This window comes from Vanellus vanellus, assembly GCF_965231255.1.
Source record: "Vanellus vanellus genome assembly, chromosome: 22".
Lineage (NCBI taxonomy): Eukaryota > Metazoa > Chordata > Aves > Charadriiformes > Charadriidae > Vanellus > Vanellus vanellus.
In genome coordinates this window covers 6,522,159-6,542,169 of record NC_138927.1, presented here as the reverse complement: position 1 = coordinate 6,542,169, position 20,011 = coordinate 6,522,159, and the positions used below count along the sequence as shown (strand labels likewise).

The window sequence follows — 20,011 nt, the reverse complement described above, 5'->3', positions numbered from 1 at the left end:
CCCAAATGGGTTCCTCTCAAGGAGGAGGAGGAGTTGGGGCAGAGTGTGGCAGCACCAGCCCAGGCAGTTCACTGCCACCGGTTCCGAAACCCTCCTCTCAGCACCTCTTCGTGTCTGCAGGGTACGGGTTGGGGGGGACCAGGGGGATGTGACGCTGTGCCCTTGACTTCGCTGCAGACCTGGGGAAGCAATAAAGTCTCGAAAGGAGCTTACAGCTCCCAGGTGAGGGCCAGCAGCTGAGTTCTCAGGAGAGCTCAGGAACACATTTTCAAGTGTTTGGTTCCCGCTGTGCCATCTCCCGTTAGACTTCCAGTGGAGCTCGGAGCCTGCTGTGCAGAGCTCACCCCATCCCGCTGCCTGGCCTGGAGCTGGTGGCAAACCTCGTGCTGCGGGTGGGCTTCAGAGGGGTGTAGGTGCTTGGTGGGGATGGAGGTAATCGCATTTAGCAGGCTTTTCCATGGGGTTTGCTCAAAAAGGACTTCGTAAAAATAATTTGTAGGAACAAAATTTACTTTGATAAAGAAACAAACCCAGCAAGCCCGAGGTGGGGAGTTCTCTAACGATCTGTAAGTCCCGGGGACATTTGAAATGGTTCAGTAGCGGCAGTGGGGTTGTAGGAGTGCCCTACGGGGCTCCTCAGCCTGGCAGCGCGGGACGGCCGGAGCAGGCTGGGCCTCGGGGCTCGTGGGTCTTTGGCACGGCTGGGGAGACACGGGCCCTTCGGGGTGCCAAGGGTCTGGACCTCTGCACTTGTCTGTCCTGTCTTGTGCAACATGGCAGCCGCCAAGTCTCGGGGGAGAGGAGCGGGGTGAGCTGCTCTCGGCACCCCTCGTGCTCCTGCCTGCGGCGCAGGGTCAAACCTCTCCCGTCACATCGGTCCTTTCAACCGAGCGTCACCTCCTGAAGTATTTCCCTGGTACGGAAGGAGCGACTCTAAGAAATCCCCATCTGATGCAGCTGATTTTTGTGTTATTTTCTTGAATTTTGACTTCAGTTTGAAGGTGGTTGGGTTTGAGATTCTTAAGGAGACGTGAGTGGGTATGACTGTGGGACTTCCAGGGTCGTTAGAATTTATGGCCTGTTCAAAAACCAGAGCCGAACCCAGTTTTCTTTTGGGGAATAATTTATTTTATATCTCCCACTGAAGCCAAAGGGAATTGTTTACTCACTTACTGCTCACTTGCATGGTTAGTTCCTATTTATATTTATATGATTTTAAAAGTTCAAACCTTTCATCCTTACATTTATGGCTTTTTTTATATCTAGCCTATACAGGTCACAGCTGATGCACACTGCTATTAAACCATTTCCATGAGTCTCCTTGTAGTCACAAAAGTGATATTTTTGGGTAGTCTGTGTGTGCTTGGCCACATGCATAGGTGGAGGAGGTTGGGCAGGAGAGAACAGCTGATGTATGGGCAGGCAGTGAAATAGTAATTTAGAGCTTTTTCCGAGTTGATAGAATCTGACTTTTATCCCAGCATCTCTTGGAAATGACACCGTGTATCACAGAGACGTTGGCTGCATGAGAAACCTGTAACGAGAGAGCACCTCGGATGATTTTAGTGCCATGCAGAGTTTCTGCGCACACAGTCCAGAATGGTTATTAGTTTCCTCCTGTCAAACAGATATGCCTCCAACAAGCTCATATGTTAACAGGCTGTCAGCAAACGAAGCAACAAGGCGGAGGAAGACTTCTCTCCTCGCGCTGGTGGCCTGTGCTCGCTGCTTTCCCGCGGGCGCCTGAAGTTGCATTTACCCATGGAGAATGGCCGGGAGCAGTCCCGGGGCAGGGACGGGTCACCTCGTGTGGGCACAGACTGATGCTCCTGCCGAGACTGTGGCACGTTGGAGGGGAGGGGTGGGAGCCGGGAGTTTCCTCGTCAAAGAGCTGGGAGCGTGCGGTTTAGGCCTGTGCTTGATTCATGTGATTTTCTTTTACGTCCTGTAATTTCAGAGTAAATGAGGGCTGGATGCAATTATTGCAGGGGCTTATTTTGTCGTGACAGGGTTTCGTGCACCACCATTCACTCTGGTGCCCTTTTACTGCTGCGGTGCTGAGGTACTTTGGACATAAAACTTGGGCAAGTGACAAACCTATAATTGTATTCCTGCAATATTCTCCCTCCTCTGAAAGCGTAATTGGAGGTTGCTGGGCAGTGAGCGATGCCCCAGTGGGAGAGCCGGGGGCTCCCGCGCTGCTTTCCTTCCTTTGAAGTCTGCAAAGTTGTCGGCATCCCAAAGGGGCCGGCGGCAAAGCGGCACGCTCGGGTCCAGGCTCCCGAACTCCTGGAAGATGGAGGGACTCCAGGCTCGGCACCACCTGCTTTATTAAGCTGCAGGAGCAGATGTGAGATTGAGAGCCGGGATAAAGCCTCTGCGGCAAGCGGACGCGGGTTCTTCCCTCAGGCTGGAGGGGCGGGCGGGGGGAGGTTGCTCCCAGGCTTGGCTGTGGGGGCCAACTGCAGGATCCCCCCGGAGAGGAGCGGGGCTGGTGCTTCGGGCACCGCCTGGCTGCAGGGATGGAGGGTCTTTTCCAATCCCCAGCCAGGGATGCCGCACGCAGCCTTGGGCCGTGCTGCCTGGCAAGGGAGAGCCCTCGCTCCGAGCTGGGAATGGCCTTTGGCACCCTGTGGGGTTGGAGTAGCTGATTTTCCACGGAATTGCCTGTTCGTTCTGAGCTGATGCAGGGGCTTTGCAGGCAGTCTTACTCCTATTGAGAACAGTCAATTGCAGGACGAAAGCCTCGGGGTTTGGGTCGGGCGGGGGGTTGTTTGTGTTTTGAGTTTTATTTTAACTTTGCTATTTTGCTTTCTAGTTATATCCTGTGGAAACCCAGGAACGCCCAGCAACGCCAGGGTTATATTTAACGACGGCTTGATTTTCTCCAGTTCCATTATATATCAGTGCCGGGAAGGCTATTATTCCACAGGAGTGCTGAGCAGGCACTGCACGGTGAACGGGACGTGGACTGGGACCAGTCCAGAGTGTACAGGTGAGCGCTGGGATGGATTCCTGGAAGATGAGATGAACGATGCTGCCAGGCTCTGGGGACAGGTTGTCAGGGCGCGTTGGATGCTCGCGGTGGACGTGCACACATGTGCCGTGCTGAGAAACTCGGCTAAACCATCGAGCGGCAGCAGCAGTCGCTCAGCCCACAGTCCCTGCAAGTACCTAATGGAAAACTCTTGCTTTGGGGTTGTTTTTTTCCAGTTGGATGAAGGGAGCTCTGTAAGAACTTGCGTGAGTAGATGTCAGCCAACCTGGAGGGGTTCTCCGGGGCTGCTTCTGAACGTGAGCGTTCCTGCCTGCCGGCGTGCTGGCACCGGGGCGTGCGTGCGCAGAGCCGCTGCTCCGAAGCCCTCGGTGAGCACACTGGGTTTCCCCACGGCTCCCAGCTGCGGTGCCCACGGCAGGACCATGAGTGACGGCAAACGCGGTCTTACATAGAGAGACAGTAACTAGGGTAAAGAGAGGAGGGGCTGCCACGGGCAAACTGTCTTCCACCTAGCCCGGATTTGACCCAGGTTTTCTTTAATGTTTAATGTGTGTTAATACTTCTTCTTGCAAGGTCTTAATGTGCCATTAAGATCACTGCTCGCTCCACTGAGGAGAAGCAAAGTTTTCTCCACGTGCTGTAGCCCAGTTTACTCCATAGCTGGCCCCGCTCTCCAAATGCGCCCTTCTCCGCCATTAATGGATTGCATCCTGCATTGCAAAGTGCTCAGGACCATCAGGTTTCTACGTATTGCAGCTCCAGAAGTGCGAGACGAGGGGTGGTCAGCCAGAAATGCTTCTTTCTTTTTCTTTGGCAGTGATCAACTGCGGTGACCCCGGTGTGCCAGCCAACGGCGTTAGACTGGGCAGTGATTTCACCTACAATAAAACGGTGGTGTTCCAGTGCACGCCCGGGTATATGATGGAGTCAGACCGGGCATCTTCTCTAACCTGCACGAAAGACCGAACCTGGAATGGCACCAAACCTGCCTGCAAGGGTAAGACTGGTTGCTCTAAATATCGGAGGATGGAAGTTTTACAGGCCGCAAACTTTTTCGTAACTTGTGACAAGGCAGCAACCACTGCGTGGTGCCTGGAGCCCACCTCGGAGTTTCTCCATCCTTTCGTCCAATCTGTCCCCTCTGTTTATGGCACTTACGGAGTTTTATCAACACAGCAGGAACACCTTGCTATCTTTAGGTCTATGAGGCATCACAATATGCCTGGGAGGGAGGCAATTGCTATTATCCCTGTAGTAGAGAAGGAAAAGTGAAGCACAGAGAGCGAAGTGACTCGCTCTTCACAAAAAAACTCAGATCAAACTCGAACGAAATAGTGTGTTTTGCAAGCACACACTTTTTGGCATCATCTAGAAGTCTGAAAAATGTTTCTTCCAACTCCTTTCATTATTTCTCAGTTCTGAGATTGCCTCTGTAGTTCCGAGATAGGAAAGGGAAATAATAGAGCAGTTGCAGGACAGGCTGGATCTCTTCTGCAAGTGTTTTACTCGCCCACCAAGTGTAGATAAGGCTCGAGGCAGCATCTGTGTACTTCTTTAGCAATCTGGAAAATTCACCTGTCATGAATCTGATATAAATGCAGACCACATAGAGACTTCCAAATATACTCTCGTTCCTTTAGAGGCTGTAAAGAGCAATTCTTACACTCCTCTTTCATTCTCTCCACTGAGCTAACGTTGCAGGAATAATACAGAGTGTGGCCAGAGTCTCATTTGGAGGGCAGGCTGATTTGCATGAGCTTAGCATCTTTCCCAGTGCTCCCCTGAGCTGAAAAGCAAAGCATTGCAAAAATGTCATATTAAAATACCCTAGAGTAGATGAAATACAGACTGGTTGTTGATTCAACTGCTAATCTGAAACTCAGCCCGGTTGTCCAAAATGTATGAATCTTTCAGGGAATCTTAAATGAGTTTTCACACTAAGTCAGGCTGGATTCTTACCTGCGGTTGGAAATAAACACTGACTCAGAAATCTGACTTGGAGATTTGGGATTTGGTTAACTCCAAACTTCAAAGTAAAATCCTGGGGTTTACAACTGCTGGAAAAGTTTGTACAACCCCTGCTAGGCCAGTCCCAGGAGGGGCTCTTTGAGAGGAGAGTATACCTTTGATCCTATGTAAATTTGCTTGTTAATGGAAATAACTCTGCTGAGAAGTCAAGAGAACTGTGTGTGCTTTTGTTTTTCATTCAGCTATCATCTGTAAATCCCCCCAAGCCATCCCCAACGGGAAAGTCGTGGGCTCGGACTTCAGCTGGGGCTCCAGCGTGAGCTACGCCTGCCTGGAGGGCTATCAGCTCTCCCTGCCCGCTGTGCTGACCTGCGAGGGCAACGGCACCTGGAGCGGGGAAATTCCCCAGTGCTTTCGTGAGTCGCAGCCATCTACGTGTTCGCGCCTGAATTGGGAGCAGGACTAGGATTAAAACCCATGTGGCTGATTTTAGCGTCAACTCCGCCTTGCCGGGCAGTACCGTAGGGGCTACGGATTGCCCGTTCTCAGTATGCGGGAAGTGAAATATCTGGTTGCTGTGCTCCGTGCCCCTAAGCCCGAGGGAAGTCTTGCATTAGCTGAAGTCAGTGGGAGTTTTGCCCACCAGGAGAAAAGCGTGGTGGTGCTTAGAGGGCTCCTGCAGCCAAATGTCTGAATGTTCTCCCCACCTCCGGCAGCAGCCAAATTGCTGCGAGTCTCGGTTTGCCACCTCTGTAACGAGGAGGCAGCAGTGGCCACAGGGACGCAGTCGGTCCCTCCACCTCTTGCAGCAGAGCTGTGGGGTCACGTTTGCAACAGGTTTGAAGATCTTGCATGTTCCTGTCCACCAGGCATCTTGAAGACTGGCTGTTTGTCCGTGTGTGTCCCCAGTGACTGAGTCTTCTGCAGTCAGAGCTCTTGAAACTGCCAAAAGCTGTAGGAGAAAAGCCTTTTGGCAAAGGGCACTGTGTTGTTGCAGCAGAAGTTTGGAATGTTTTGTGAAGGCAGAGCTTTGGTGGGGTGGAAACCTGTGTGCTTGATACAATAGCTAATGCAAAAAAAATTAGTTAAATGTCTCATAATGATAAAGGCAGATTTGAGTTTCTTTTCTTGGCTGAATGGCTGGCAGCTGCACAATAGCCATTTTCATATTAAATCATACAAAGCCCTTGCTGTGTTCCGTGCACCTTTCCCCGGATCTTGTATAATTAGTGGGCTTTCTGTGTGACATGGAACCATATAGCAATTTGACATCGTGCAATTAGAGATACATTTTAAAGCTGAGCATGCTGCTGGGGGGGGAAGAAAAAAAAAAGGAAAAAATGGGAGAGAAGGTGGAAGTTAATTAACAGCAATTGACAAAAAGAGAGAATTACAAGGAAAAGTAGCCAGCAACGCCTTCTACCACTACTAATTCCCTAGTCAATCGCAGAGTTTGATGGCAGGGAGTGGTAAGGTTTGGGCCATTAATAGACCCGTCTTTAGCTTATTGACATCGCTTGCTCTTGCGGAGGCTCATCGCGATCCACGTGTCTCTCTGCCTGTTGCAGCTGTGTTCTGCGGAGATCCGGGGATCCCCGCTCAAGGCAGGCGGGAGGACAGAGGCTTCACGTACCGCTCTTCCGTCTCCTTCTCCTGCTTAGCCCCGCTCGTGCTGGTGGGATCGGCCCGGAGGTTCTGCCAGTCCGACGGGACATGGAGCGGGACCCAGCCCAGCTGCATAGGTAAGGGGAGACGCCTCTGTCTCGCATCTAAGAGCTTTGAGTTGTCCCCTTGCTTTTCCGTGAGTAGCAAAGTTGGTTTTCTTTTCTGGGTTTGCAGGAATTAGCACTTTGTTCCCCTGAAAATCGGAATGTATAGGGATGATGCTTTTGGTTCGTGCGTCCTGGCTGGTGGAAAACAACCCATCTCCTTCTCTTGGGACGTGCTGCTTAGACTCAGCGCCTGTCCCCGTCATTCCCGCCCCAATGGTGGTCAACAGTGCGTCCGAGGAAGACAATCTCCTCCTCCCTGTTACTGCTCCTCAGCACTGCGCTGGGCTGCCGGTGGGCAGGAGGGAGACCTTCCTCTGCAGATCTTCCAGGTTAACGTTTGCAACCCGGGCCGTGAGATCCGGAGGGCGGTGTGAGGGTAGCACCAGGCAGAGGTGCCAAAGGCTGGTGCTGCCTGGGTTGCCCCTGGGGCTGGGGACAGCGGCAGTGCGCTGTGCCTGCGCTCGTGCCCTGTCCCCTGTGCCCTGCTAACGCTGCTGCACCTCGGACAACATCGGACCTCTTGGCTTCGTGCACGCTATCGGTGTCAGCGATGGGACTGAAAATGCAGTTTGACTGTAGAGAGCCGCCATGGGCTGCTGTGGAGGGGAGCTCTTCTGCTCACAGAAGCCGCAGCAAAACGGAGTTCTGCCTAAAGGATGCACGTGAGAATTCGTATGTTCTCTGCTGCCTTTGAATTATATCCGGAATGGCAGAATAGTGACTCCCGAGAAGTATGAAGGTGCTGTATGCAGTTATCAAAATCCTACAAATTGCTTTGCCTAGCTGCGGTGTTGGGATTCAGGCTGAAATTTCCAGACATTCTTCAGGTGCCCATTTTCTGGGGCTTCCAGAACCCTTTGAAACCTCTGGGAGGTGTATAATGATAATTAGTCACAGCATTCTCCGCCCGTTTAAAGCTCTGGCTACATTCATGGACCCTAGGGCTCCCGTGGTGATAAACTGCACGGGCTGCGTGCCGTTACCTTAACTGTCTGCCTGAACACCACCATCATCACCTCATGTGGGCATCTGGGGCAGAAACGGATCTCAGGGTGTTCTCCGCGGTTTTCAGTCATTCTGGCTACATCTTAAATGCAGTTACAGTCATGTAAAAATACTCGTGGCCTGAACCTCCGAGTTTCCTCTTGGTTTCACCAGGAGCTTTCTCACATGAAGAGTTGGGAGCACCGGCCTACTGTTGTAAATATTGGCTTTAAGTGCTTCGTCGCTTTCCGGCAAACCCTTGTCCGGGATCCCATCACACGCATGTGGCACCCAGCCCGCCGGGGCCGTCTGTGGTTGAACCCGGCAAATACAGCTGGTCATGCTGCTGGTGGAACGCACTTTGAATTTGTCTCCCCAAAACAAACCACAGGAAGGGAGAAGACGTGCGTCTATAAAACCCTGCCCTGAAACGTCAGGGTCTGGCACAGGCAGCAGAGCCCAAAGTGATGTATTTATTCAGATCTCCCCCATTTTTGAGACGCGTTCGATTGGCAGCACCACAGACCCCCCCGAAGCAGCCAGGAGAGCGGCTCTGCCCTCCACCCTCTGCCATCCAACCCTGCTGCCACGGGGCTCTTCATTTATTTATTTGAGACACACTGATTTACCTGGGGGCTTCCATGGAAACTGCGTCAGTGATAAATGACAAAAGCTCAGCAGAGCCAAATGACGGAAAATGAATTAGTTTGCGTGCCGCAGCCCCAAATCGGCCGCATTTCGTGTCCCTTGTTTAGTTACTCACCGCAGCTCCAAGGACCTGAGGACGACACCGACAAGCACACAATGTTTCAGTGTGAAGAGGGCAATGAGTCAGATCATAAGGAATAAAGGCAGAAAAATAAGCGACCATGCCGTTACGTACAGAAGTTGTCCTGTAGCTGCAGCCTGCAGTGCCAGGCCACTGCTGTCCCCCTGTGTTGTATGGTGGAGACTTTTCTTAGTTTATTTCTTGTCTTCCACAATCCTGTAAGTTGGAGTATTTTGAGTAAGTGTAGAGAGGGCTTTGCTGTGGGGCTTATGGCCCTTCTCATAGCCATGTTGAGCGTGCCCGAGAAAGAAGGCTGGGAATCCGGAGCTGATTCTCATCTGATTGCGCTGAGATCCTGCGGCGCTCCAGCTCCCTGCTGCCATAGCCACCCCTGGCCGGCTACTGGCGCATCCCCGTGGCCAGCGATGCAGCTTCGCTCGGTCCTGTGACCCTGAGGAGCCGGGAACCTGCTGCTGCTGCGCTGCATTTCCGACAGAAACTTCAGTTTCCTTTGCTGGGTTTGGGATGCTGATATTAATGTTGTGCATCTCTGCCTTAATTCCATTGACGCGCTGTTACTGTTGACGTGCTGTGGGGGAAAAAAAAAAAAAACAACAACAACGTGATAGATGCTAGAAGAGTAGCAGCCGGTATTCCTGCTGAATTGTGTGTATTCATCTTCTGATAGATTGAGAACAAACGAGGCGTAAAGGGAGATTATGTATCTGAGATGCATTAAAATTTCCAGCCGCCGTCTATCACTGTGAAACAGCGAGGTGCGAGCGAGCGCCGAGCGCAGCCCCGAGGGACGGAGGTGCTGGCCCAGGGCACAGGAGAGGACTGGGTCACCGTGGGGCCGGGGGTGGCCAGTGGCAGCGGAGGGCACAGCCCTGGTGAGCCGGGTGCTTCGCTCATCGTGTGCGGAACAGGGGAAGGGGAGAGCCTTGTCCCTGACATAAGATTTATGTTCTTACGTTTTCTCCTGGGTGAAAGTGCCTCTGGTTAGTTTGCGTTGCAGCAGTCAGGGATTTAAGAAACGAAAAGATCTGTGTATTTTTCCTTGTCGCTGCGTACTCCTTCTGTAGCGAAACATTTCTGTGTGGTTGCGAAGGCGCAGCAGGGTCTCGGCGTGGGGAGCGGGGGAAGGCAGAGCTCTGACGCTCCTTCCGCAGCCGCTCCTCTACAAGGCTGCCTCTGCTCTTCTCCTTCCAGACCCCAGCCTCACGACCTGCGCGGATCCCGGCGTGCCTCTCTCCGGGATGCAGAACAACTCCCAGGGCTACCAGGTACCGTCACGGCCGGGTCCCCACGGCTGCGCCCTGACACTCGCTCCATGCCCGAGTCCTGGCATGGGTTAACGTGTCCTCCCGTGAGCGGGACGTCCCAGCGTGCTCCGTTAGACCTCAGAGTGCATTTGTGCGGGATTAACTAGCCATGCATTATTTATGATATTAATTACAGTGCTAATTAATAGTTATTAGTGTAATTAGTATTCACATCGGAGGCGTAATTTCCATTCATTTTCAGACCAAATTCTGTAGGTGGTTTTCTTAATCTCAGCCTACGTATGGTATGAAATCAGCAGAGAGAAAAACCCAAAGCAATTCCCCGGGGTGCTCCATCTCCAGCCTCCGCTGCCGTCCCTGTGGGTGCTGCGACGGGGCCGGGGCGGCTGATTCCATGCGGCTACACCTGCCAGAGTGGGTCTTTTGGTTTTGCTGCTAATTAGTTATCTTAATCTTGGGTCTTAATGAATTCATTCTAGTTTTTAATTAATACTGAGATACCATAAGTCTGACTTGTGTAAGAGCTGCCAGTCTGAGAGCTGCACGCCGTCGTGGAGCCACCTCAGGTGCTCAGGCAGGGGATGAGAGCGGCCCGGAGGAGAAGGCCCTGGGGGTGCTGATTGATGGGAAGCTCAACATGAGCCGGCAGTGGGCAATCGCAGCCCAGGGGCCAACCGTATCCTGGGCTGCATCAGAAGGAGCGTGGCCAGCAGGGCGAGGGAGGTGTTCTGCCCCTCTACTCCACTCTTGTGAGACCCCACCTGGAGTACTGCCTCCAGCTCTGGAGCCCCCAACAGAGGAGAGACATGGACCTGGTGGAGCGGGGCCAGAGGAGGCCCCGGAGATGCTGGGAGGGCTGGAGCCCCTCTGCTGGGAGGACAGGCTGGGAGAGGTGGGGGGGGTCAGCCTGGAGAAGAGACGGCTCTGGGGAGAGCTCAGAGCCCCTTCCAGTGCCTAAAGGGGCCCCAGGAGAGCTGGGGAGGGACTTTGTACAAGGGCATGGAGTGATGGGACGAGGGGGAATGGCTTGAAACGGGAAGAGGGCAGATTTAGATGAGATATTGGGAAGAAATGTTTCCCTGTGGGGGCGGTGAGCCCCTGGCGCAGGGTGCCCCGAGAAGCTGTGGCTGCCCCATCCCTGGAGGGGTTCAAGGCCGGGTTGGATGGGGCTGGGAGCAACCTGGGCTGGGGGGAGGTGTCCCTGCCCAGGGCAGGGGGTGGCACTGGATGGTCTTCAAGGTCCCTGCCCACCCAAACTGTTCTATGACACTGTGATTCTGCAAGGTGGTGGCTGGAGCCGAGTGTCACAGGGAAAAGGTGCCTCTGGCTGTGGTACCCAGGGGACCACAGCAGCCATCTGAGCGTCCAGGAGCAGCGGGGTGATAAAACTCGGCCTCAGGATCAGTGAGGGGGTGGCCCACATGGTGCAGCCTTGCTGGGCAGGGTGGGAAAGGTACTCGGAGCCCTGCTTGGCAATTTTATTCCAGCATATTCTGGTTTCAAAGTAAATCCAGTTGCAGTAACAGGACTCGCAGCTGAACAGCGTCGTACTGCCGACCCGTCTGAAGCAGGGAGTGAGCTCCGTTGTACGATAATGGTTTAGCTGAAATAATAATAATATGGTTGAAACCAAATGCAAAAAAGTGGATAGTCTGCAAAAAGTAAGCGTACCTCAAAAATGTTGAAAAGTCAAGTTTTCGGGTTTTGTGATCCTTTTTGCTATTCACAATCCAAATTGGCATGTGTCGTATAGCTACGGGATGTTTGTTGATACTACTAACATTGAATGTCCGTTTTGGCAAAAATTGCAGTCCTTTCGGGTAGCACCTGTGTTTGATGCTGGCTGTGGGTATATTTAAAAGACAAAGCAACTTTGCCTCTAGCACTGACAGAAGCGACTCCCTGCCATGGCTTTCCCGGGGCTCCGAGAGCTTTCTCGACCCCAGCCTCCAGCAGGGCAGTGAGGGCGGAAAGGGGGTGACTGCCCTCTCCAGCCCATAGAAGATGGAAAATTATAGACGTACTTTTGCGGATAAGCATGGGTGAGTCACATTGCACTGAAAGCTCAAGGTTTTATCTCCTGTTGAAACAGGTGGGAAGCGTCATCTTTTTCAAGTGCCAGAAGGGGTACCTGCTGCAGGGCTCCACCACCAGGACCTGCCTCCCCAACCTGACGTGGAGCGGCGTGCAGCCCGACTGCGTCCGTAAGTCCTGGGAGAGGTTTTGTCGAAGGAAACGGGTGCCTTTGACCATGCTGTTGCCTTGTTTCGTTGCTGTGCTTCACTGTGGAAATTGCTGGCTCTGAAGGGCTGGGAGTTTGGGGGGGAGCTCTGAGAAAACATCTTTTTGAAGAAAAGGGAGATCACACGATCACATCTCTCCTGACGTGACTACACCAGCAGTCACTTCTGATTTCAGATGAGATTTTTTTTTCACTTGTCCCTTCCTCAGAGACATAGTTTCAGGTGAGACTTTGTTTTGGGCTTCTGAAACGGTATTTGATGGCCGAGACGTGAGCCCGCGCTCCAGGGACCAAGGTTAGCGTTTAGCCAGAAGGGCTCTCTGGCAGAGCAGCGTTTCTCCTCGTCTTTAATAACGTGTTGCTCTTTCCTTTAAGCTGTCTGTCATCTTTTCCCTGCTACACCAGAAGGAGTTTAATGTATTTAAGTGGCAATATCCATCACGGCCCCTGTATCATAAGTATGAAAAAGCTTTTTCCTCTCCCTTGTGAGGTGTTTTATTGACGAGATATTTTTCCGCTAACAAACCCTGTAGGTGCTCATCCCGCGAGCAGCCCAGCCGGGGCGCCCGCCTTTAAAAACTCCTGCCCGTGGCATCAGGGGAGAGGGGAGAGGTTGCTCTGGAAGGAGCTGCCCTTCCCCACTGCTCGCCTGGGTGGTGGCAGCGCGTCCCCACCTTCGCAGGCTTCCCTCTGCTGCGCTGAAGACTGCAGGGGCGCAGCAGCAGCTCTACGTGGGATTTTGCTCCCGGTGCATTGAAATAGAAGGTGGTTTTGGCTTACCCATGCCAGCAAGGACTACTGGGTTGTTGCCTTGAGGTTTTGCGTAAAAGCCTTCTCCTCCCGCCACGCCAAGTTGGATGCAGTTGCTGCTAATGAGGGCTGAACTGCTGCCTGCGAGCCGGGCTGCGGGCTCGCAGCCGGGGCTCCCGGACCATGCGAGTTCGGGTTAGTCTTTCAGCTTTCTGGGTTTTATATTTCATCTGCCGTAAAGCAAGGATGAAGATAATACCTCGTGACGGCTGCCGAGGATTTGTTTTCATTCATGAGCAGTTTGAGAGCTACAGAAAGGGCAAATTTACAGCGTGGGTGAGAGGGAGCTTCCTGGCTCTGCCATTTATTAATTTTGCGTCATAACTTTTCAAGGCAAGTGGTGACACATTTACAACAGGACCTGATAGAGCAGTGTGTGGCACACGCTTGCTCTGGTGGCAGGGAGCTGGACAAGCTCAGCTTTGATTTCCGTGGCCAAATCCTAAAAGTTATTGAGCAGTTATAGGAATTTATGACTGTTGCACACTTCTGAGGACTTACTGTCTGGTCCTGTGGACAATTGGGTGCAAATTTTTAGTAGGATATTGGTCCCACGAAGAGAGGTTCTTGAAGAGAGGTTCTACAAAACCAGGTCTGTAATGCACTCACTGAAATCACTGGCTTAACTTACTGGGTCTTGATGCCCTGTAAAGACGGTTTTCAGTGTGCGGATAGACCTGGGACACAGTGCTGGGGTCAGAGTTAAAGGAAGGAGAAAGGGGTCTTTAGCATCATTTGGGTTTGACTTTTTTCCCCTTAAGAGGTGGGGAATAGCAGAGCCTGAGTTTCAGTTCATGGAAGCTGGAAAGGAGTGAAGGATCCCCAGAGAGCTTTAGCCAGAGAGAGCAATCTCGCCAGCGAAGCGCAGGAATCGGTCTCATTAATTCATCCATCTGGGAAAAACCCAGGCATGGCATTGTTTCCCTCAGTGAGCAGAGAAAGCTTTTGCTGAAAAAAAAAGCTCTTCTAAGAGAGTTCTGTCCCTGCTGACATCACAGCGTCACCCTTCTGCCTTTCTGTGTACGACTGGATGGTGTCTCTCATCTCTCTTTTCCCTGTGCTTTGCAGCTCACCACTGTAAGCAGCCGGAGACCCCCTCCCACGCCAACGTCGGGGCTCTGGATTTGCCGTCTCTGGGCTACACCTTGATCTATTCCTGTCAGAGCGGGTACTATCTCACCGGAGGATCTGAGCACCGGACCTGCAAAGCAGACGGCAGCTGGACAGGAAAACCGCCCATTTGCCTCGGTAAAAGCTCCGAGCAGCGTGACCCCGGTTGCGCGTTCGCCGGCGCCTCTGCCGAGGGGAGCGTTGCAGCCCGAGAGAAATCAGCCGTTCTCTCGGACCGACGCATGTGCGTTGGCGTGGTTGAGCTGGTGGTGGAGACCGCAGCTCTCACAGGGTCCTGTGCGGGTCCCCGGGGAGAGGCAGCGAGGGCATTTTCTGCCTGATGGTTTGGATCTAGAAGCATCTGCACAAGGCAAAGGTGGTTCTTTACTTCACCCACCTTTTACCTACCTCAGAGCCTTAGATCAGGGACACGTAGTGGTCTACTCTTGAAACAGAGCTGTGTGGCTCTCGTGGATCACAGTAGTGCTCTCTGGGAACTGGTTTGGAGTAGATGCCAGAGGGGGGCACAGTAAATGAAAGAAGAGTGCATTCAAGCAGAGCGTGGCCAGCAGGGCGAGGGAGGTCATCCTCCCCCTCTGCTCTGCCCCGGGGAGGCCACATCTGGAGCGCTGTGTCCAGTTCGGGGCTCCCCGGGTCAAGAAGGACAGGGAACTGCTGGAGAGGCTCCAGCAAAGGGCTGTGGAGGTGATGAGGGGACTGGAGCATCTCTGTGCTGAGGAGGGGCTGAGGGCCGTGGGGCTGTTCAGTCTGGAGAAGAGAGGGCTGAGGGGGATCTCATCAATGCTTATCGATACTTACAGGGCGGGTGCCGGGGGGTGGGAACAGTCTTCTTCCAGTGGTGCCCAGTGACAGGACAGGAGGGAACGGGCACAAACGTGACCATGGGCAGTCCCATCTCACTCCGAGGAGGGACTTCTCTCCTGTGCGGGCGGCAGAGCACTGGCACAGCTGCCCAGAGAGGGGGGGAGTCTCCCCCTCTGGAGCCATTCCAAACCCGCCTGGAGGTGTCCTGTGCCACCGCTGGAGGTGCCCCTGCTCTGGCGGGGGTGGCACTGGGGGAGCTCCGGGGGGCCCTTCCAGCCCCCACCAGTCTGGGGTTCTGGGATTCTGTGAAAGCTTCGTGCCGTTTCGGTGGGCTGGGCAGGACCCATCCAAAGCCCTCCTACGCAGGGACGTGCAGCCCCGGTACGTGTGAGCAATGCCGACCGAAGGCTGTCCTTCGTTAGCGCCAGCACGGTAGGAGTGCCTCAGCAGTGTCAGACGCCGCAATACTCACCAGCGGTGGTTTGTCCCTCTCTTCCAGCTGATGTCCGCCCCAGCGGAAGGCCGGTTGGCACCGCGCGGGACCCACCGCTGGCCAAGGTGTCAGGTACCGTAGCGGGGCTCGCTCTTCCATGGGATGTGTTGGTACTAGACCCGGACCTTACCAGGTCCATCCCCTCCCCAGGACAGCCAGAAACCCGGCTGGTCCTTGCATGTCTTGAAAGCTCTGGGCTGGTGGAAGCAGCCCGTGTGCTCCATCCTCTTCATGCTTCGCCGGAGAATGGACAGGAGCTTGAAGGGAGTCGGGCACCGACATCCACTGTCCTCCCCAGGGTGCTCCAGAGATTCGAACACTTGAGGATGTTTTACATTAGAGCTTTTTTTTAGAAAAATGGGTTTTGTTAGCTTTTCCTAAGAAATTAATTTGGGGGTGGGTTGGTTTTTAAAACTTTAGTGGCATTTTTTGTCAAAACAACAAAATTAAAGTCATCAGCTTGTTTGTTCTCCTCTCTTTGGCTTTGTACTCAGTGATGATCACGCAGAGAGTGGGTGGGATTTGAGATATTTAAATTTGTGTATTTCTGAATTCAAAGAAAGAAAGAAATTTGCTGTATTTTGATTTCTGAAAAATGGAAATAAATAGCAACGCACTTGTTTTTCTGCATCCCCAATTGCTGTGGTTTCTAGTGCCTGCTGATGTGTTCGCAAGGAATTCCCTTTGGAAAGGCTCTTATGAATACATGGGGAAAAAGCAGCCTGCAATGCTGTCTGTCACTAGCTTCGACCCTGCCACCAGTAAAGTCAATGCCACTTTGATAGACCACAGTGGCGTGGAGCTGCAGGTGTCGGGTAAGGCATCTGGCATGGGCGTTGGTGGGGTTTTAGACTTGTCAGAAGTGGCCTCCCAGAGCCACTTGAGTGTATGAGTGGGGCTGATGCTCTGATTGAGCTTTACAGAACCCCCCAGGGTTGACGTCTCCGATCTTTGATCAGACCAAGACAAACAAAATCACGTATCTGAGTTTGCTTTGACTCTACCTGAAAGGCAGCTCAGCCTTTGTGCTGGAGCGGTGGACTTGGAGTCCAAGACAAACCAGATAACATGACGTGAGTGCCCCTTTCCCTGCCCACCCCGGGCACTCGGTTGTTACTGATCCAGCAACGTAACCTGAACATGAACAGTGGAGTCTCTTCCCATGTGCAAAATATCTTTAGTATCCTCTGGGGTGGATGCGGGATTGTGTGTTTCCCAGTGCGAGTTGTTGTCAGCTTTAAGACGACGATGTGATTTCTCTACTCTCTCGAGTAGAAAGATAATTACTTTAAACTTGAACAGAGTCATTGTGATCTAGTGATTAAAAGCCACTTATTTTTCAGGTGTTTACAAGAAAGAAGATGTGCACCTGCTTCTCCAGGTTTACCAGATAACGGGGCCAGTGGAGATCTTTGTCAACAAGTTCAAAAATGATAAATGGGCTCTAGATGGACATGTAAGTGCTCGGGCACCTCATGCACAGAGTCCACCCACACAGCTCCTCCCGTTGCTATCACAAGCCCAGCTTTCCTTTCGCTGAAGCTGAGGGAATGGCTCCCGTAGCCGGTGGGAAGACAGGGCTGCTGTCCTCCAGTGACCTGTGTGCGTGAAGGGGACATAGGGCATTCTTCCAGCACGTGGGATAACATTACATGACAGTCGGCTCTTCCATGCTCCCTTGCAGCTGTATGGGGTTTTATTGCCCTGTGGTTTAAAATCTAGGAGTCTTCCAGATAACGCTAAAGGAGAAACCAACATGATTAATACCATTTTAACATTTTATATCTGTTAAACACAAAGCTAGAAGAGCTAATCTTCCCTTATGGACTCAACTTCTCACCCCAGTTTCTGTCTGGTGATTTCCCATGCCCTTAAGAGATCTACTGGAGCTTAGAAGAAACATGCATCTGATTGACCCGTGGCCGGTTGTAGCCCAGGGCCTTCGCTATCCCTGTTGAATCAGTGGCGTGTTCTGTAGTTTATTGCAAACAAGATATTTTTTTTTTTCCTTCCTTTGAGATATGAAAGTCTTAACAAGTTGTTGGGCAGTCAGACTTCTTAAAAAATGCCACGGGTTTCTGGGGAATTGAGTCAAATTAATGCTGTGCGTGAACTTGAAAGAGGCTGTGAGAAGACGGGTGCTAAAATCCCAGGGAAGGGTGGGAGGAATGCGTTGATCTCGGCTCTCCTGTCACTGCAGGTCTCATCAGAGTCCGCAAGCGGCACGTTTGTGTACCAGGGCTTTGTGCGTGGCAAAGGCTTCGGGCAGTTCGGCCTTCAGAGACTCGGTAAAGTTCCTCCAATTACTACTTTTTGCCTTGATTGCCAAAAGCTGGATTTTGGTGGTAGTGGAGGTTTTCAAACAGGGAACATTTCTCCTATCCCTGGCTTTAATTTTCAGCCCTGCTGGACCAGATCTTTATAGAAGTTTTTGAACCATCGGGTTTAACCTAACCCTTTCCAGCTGCTCTCATAAGAGAGCTCACAAAACCCAAAGCAGCCTCTGGGGCAGAGAAGCCGGGTGCCCTCAAATCTCTGCACCCCACAGGGGTGGGAGATGGTGGCACCCGAAACAGCTTCTGTTCCTTCACGTGTGGGGCAGAGCAGCACAGGGAGGAGGGGGTCCCCGTGGCCTGGCAGCGCCTTTCCCACTTCCAGCTCCTCCCGGTGCACCGGGTGCAGCAGCTCTGCCCCGGCTTGGGGTTAAATACTAAATACATCGAGCGCTGGAGGTTCTGTCAAGGGCGGCTAAACCCATCCTCAAGGTAAGATTTGTGGGAGACGAACAACACTAGAACGAAATTTTTAATTTGGGAACAAAGTGAGGCATTTAAATAAACAGGTTTCTGTTCAAAGACAGAGTTTGGAGCCACAAATACCACCTGAAAGCTTTTTTGCTCCGTGTTGCCAGATGTCTGACCTAAAAGCCGCCAGATGTCTGACCTAAAAGCCCAAGTCCCATTGCTACTGCAAAAAGTGTCTCCATCTCGCTTCCAGAAATCACAGAGGCACTTGAGAGCTTAGTCGCTCCAAGGTCTGAGCTCCTAAATACCTCTTAAAATGTGGCTCGAGCTCTTCCGTCACTCAAGATTTTTGGAATCTGACCCTGGAGTCTTGTCACCTTTATGGAGAATTAGGTGCTCATTATCGCAGCCTTTGAAAGTCTCCCTGAAAGCCTAACTTTAAGCATCCAAGTTTGAGCATTTTGGTAAAGTAAATCTATTTACATCTCTCTTTAATTGCAGTTGCAAATAAATGATGATGTCTAAGCTAGGCTAGATCTCCAAACTGTTCATCATGCAGCTCAGAAGCTTTTGATGACCTTTCACAGCAGCACTTCTCACCTCCTTGTTCTCTTGTTGATGATGTAACCTGCAACTCCAGCAAACCCCATTTCCCGCAGCGCTGTTTTGAAATGTGTTTTACTTCTGCTGTGTTTCAGACATCAGCATGCTGGAAAATGATCCAGAATCAATAGGACACCATTTTGCATCAAACAGCAGTTCTGTGGCAGCTGCCATTCTTGTGCCTTTCATAGCCCTGATTATTGCAGGGTTTGTGCTTTATCTCTACAAACACAGGTGGGTTTCAGGAACGGCGCCAGGAGGTGAAACAAAATCAGGGGGCTGACAGAAATATTTGTGAGCTTGACTTAAAAGCACTCCCCCTAGACCCGGTTTCTCATTTAATTCAGAAGGTGAAAAAATAACGGAGCAAGCACGCGTGGAGGGGCGAGGGTGTTAGGAGAAGAGAGGGTTGAGGGCTTTTATGACCGTTAAGAAGATTTGTGGCAACGTTAAGTAGGATAAGGCAAAGCAAATTTCATACGCCAGCGTTCAGGCTGGCTTTGCATATGTTGTAAATTAGGAATTTCTCCTGATCGATGCATTGCTATGGAAATATTGCTGCGTTCCGAGCGTGGTGCAGGCTGGCCGCTCTGCGGAGGGCACACGCGTGGGGCTATAGCAAAGCCCGGGGAGCTGCCTCTGCTACACGTCGATAGTAAGATTTTTCCCTAGATCCCTTCTGCCTCATCCCCAGGTGTCTGCCCTCTTCAAAAGCAGATTGTTTCCTTTTTCCACTGACTTCTTGTCAGGACTGTTCAGCTGGCTACAGCAGGAGTAGCCGTGACCTCTCTGAATTTTCTCCCTGACGTCCTGCAGGAGAAGACCAAAAGTCCCGTTCAATGGCTACGCAGGCCACGAAAACACCAATGTCCGTGCAACATTTGAAAATCCTATGTATGACCGAAACCTGCAGCCCACGGACATCATGGCCAACGAGACGGAGTTCACAGTCAGCACGGTGTGCACAGCCGTATAGCACCCGTCCCCTCTGCGGTGAGTGGGCAGAAAGGGAGCGCGCGAGTGGCGCGGTGCCACCGCTCTCCTCCTGTGCGTCACTTGTAAAATGCTGGGCCGAAGCGGTGCTTCAAGGGAGCGCCCAGAGCGGTTTGGATCGCCCGGGTCTCTGTAAGACCTGAAGCAGCATCCCTGTCTCCGGGTCTCCGGTGCTCGCTGCCGGTTGGGGCGGGACCTCTCGGGGACCAGTGGCAAAGCAGATCCAAATAGCCCCGTGGTGAGAACAGTGAAGGAAAAAATGAGCCTCTAAGAGAGATCGGTCACTGCGTCACTCCAGAAAGCGTATTTTGCACAGTGATCAGAGGAGGGGAACGCAAGGGGGTTAAAAGCTTTACTGCGCAGGCGCAGAGGAGGAACTTAACGTTGTAAACAGATGTACCCTGGGGACCTAAA

General features: G+C 52.3%; 1 protein-coding gene across 1 annotated transcript in view; it reads left to right on the top strand.

Moving 5' to 3' along the window:
• The window catches only part of CSMD2 (CUB and Sushi multiple domains 2), a gene marked incomplete at both ends in the record, with an annotated part of 311,031 nt that extends 291,451 nt beyond the window's left edge, over positions 1–19,580 (top strand). Inside the window, 13 exons of the mRNA XM_082494202.1 lie at positions 2,819–2,995; positions 3,816–3,995; positions 5,209–5,382; positions 6,535–6,708; positions 9,704–9,777; positions 11,870–11,981; positions 13,898–14,077; positions 15,264–15,329; positions 15,911–16,072; positions 16,601–16,713; positions 17,458–17,545; positions 18,700–18,838; positions 19,421–19,580. Of these exons, the coding sequence (XP_082350328.1) occupies positions 2,819–2,995; positions 3,816–3,995; positions 5,209–5,382; positions 6,535–6,708; positions 9,704–9,777; positions 11,870–11,981; positions 13,898–14,077; positions 15,264–15,329; positions 15,911–16,072; positions 16,601–16,713; positions 17,458–17,545; positions 18,700–18,838; positions 19,421–19,580 (1,799 nt within the window). The remainder of the gene's footprint in view (positions 1–2,818; positions 2,996–3,815; positions 3,996–5,208; positions 5,383–6,534; positions 6,709–9,703; positions 9,778–11,869; positions 11,982–13,897; positions 14,078–15,263; positions 15,330–15,910; positions 16,073–16,600; positions 16,714–17,457; positions 17,546–18,699; positions 18,839–19,420) is intronic.
• Between the last annotated feature and the right edge of the window lie 431 nt (positions 19,581–20,011).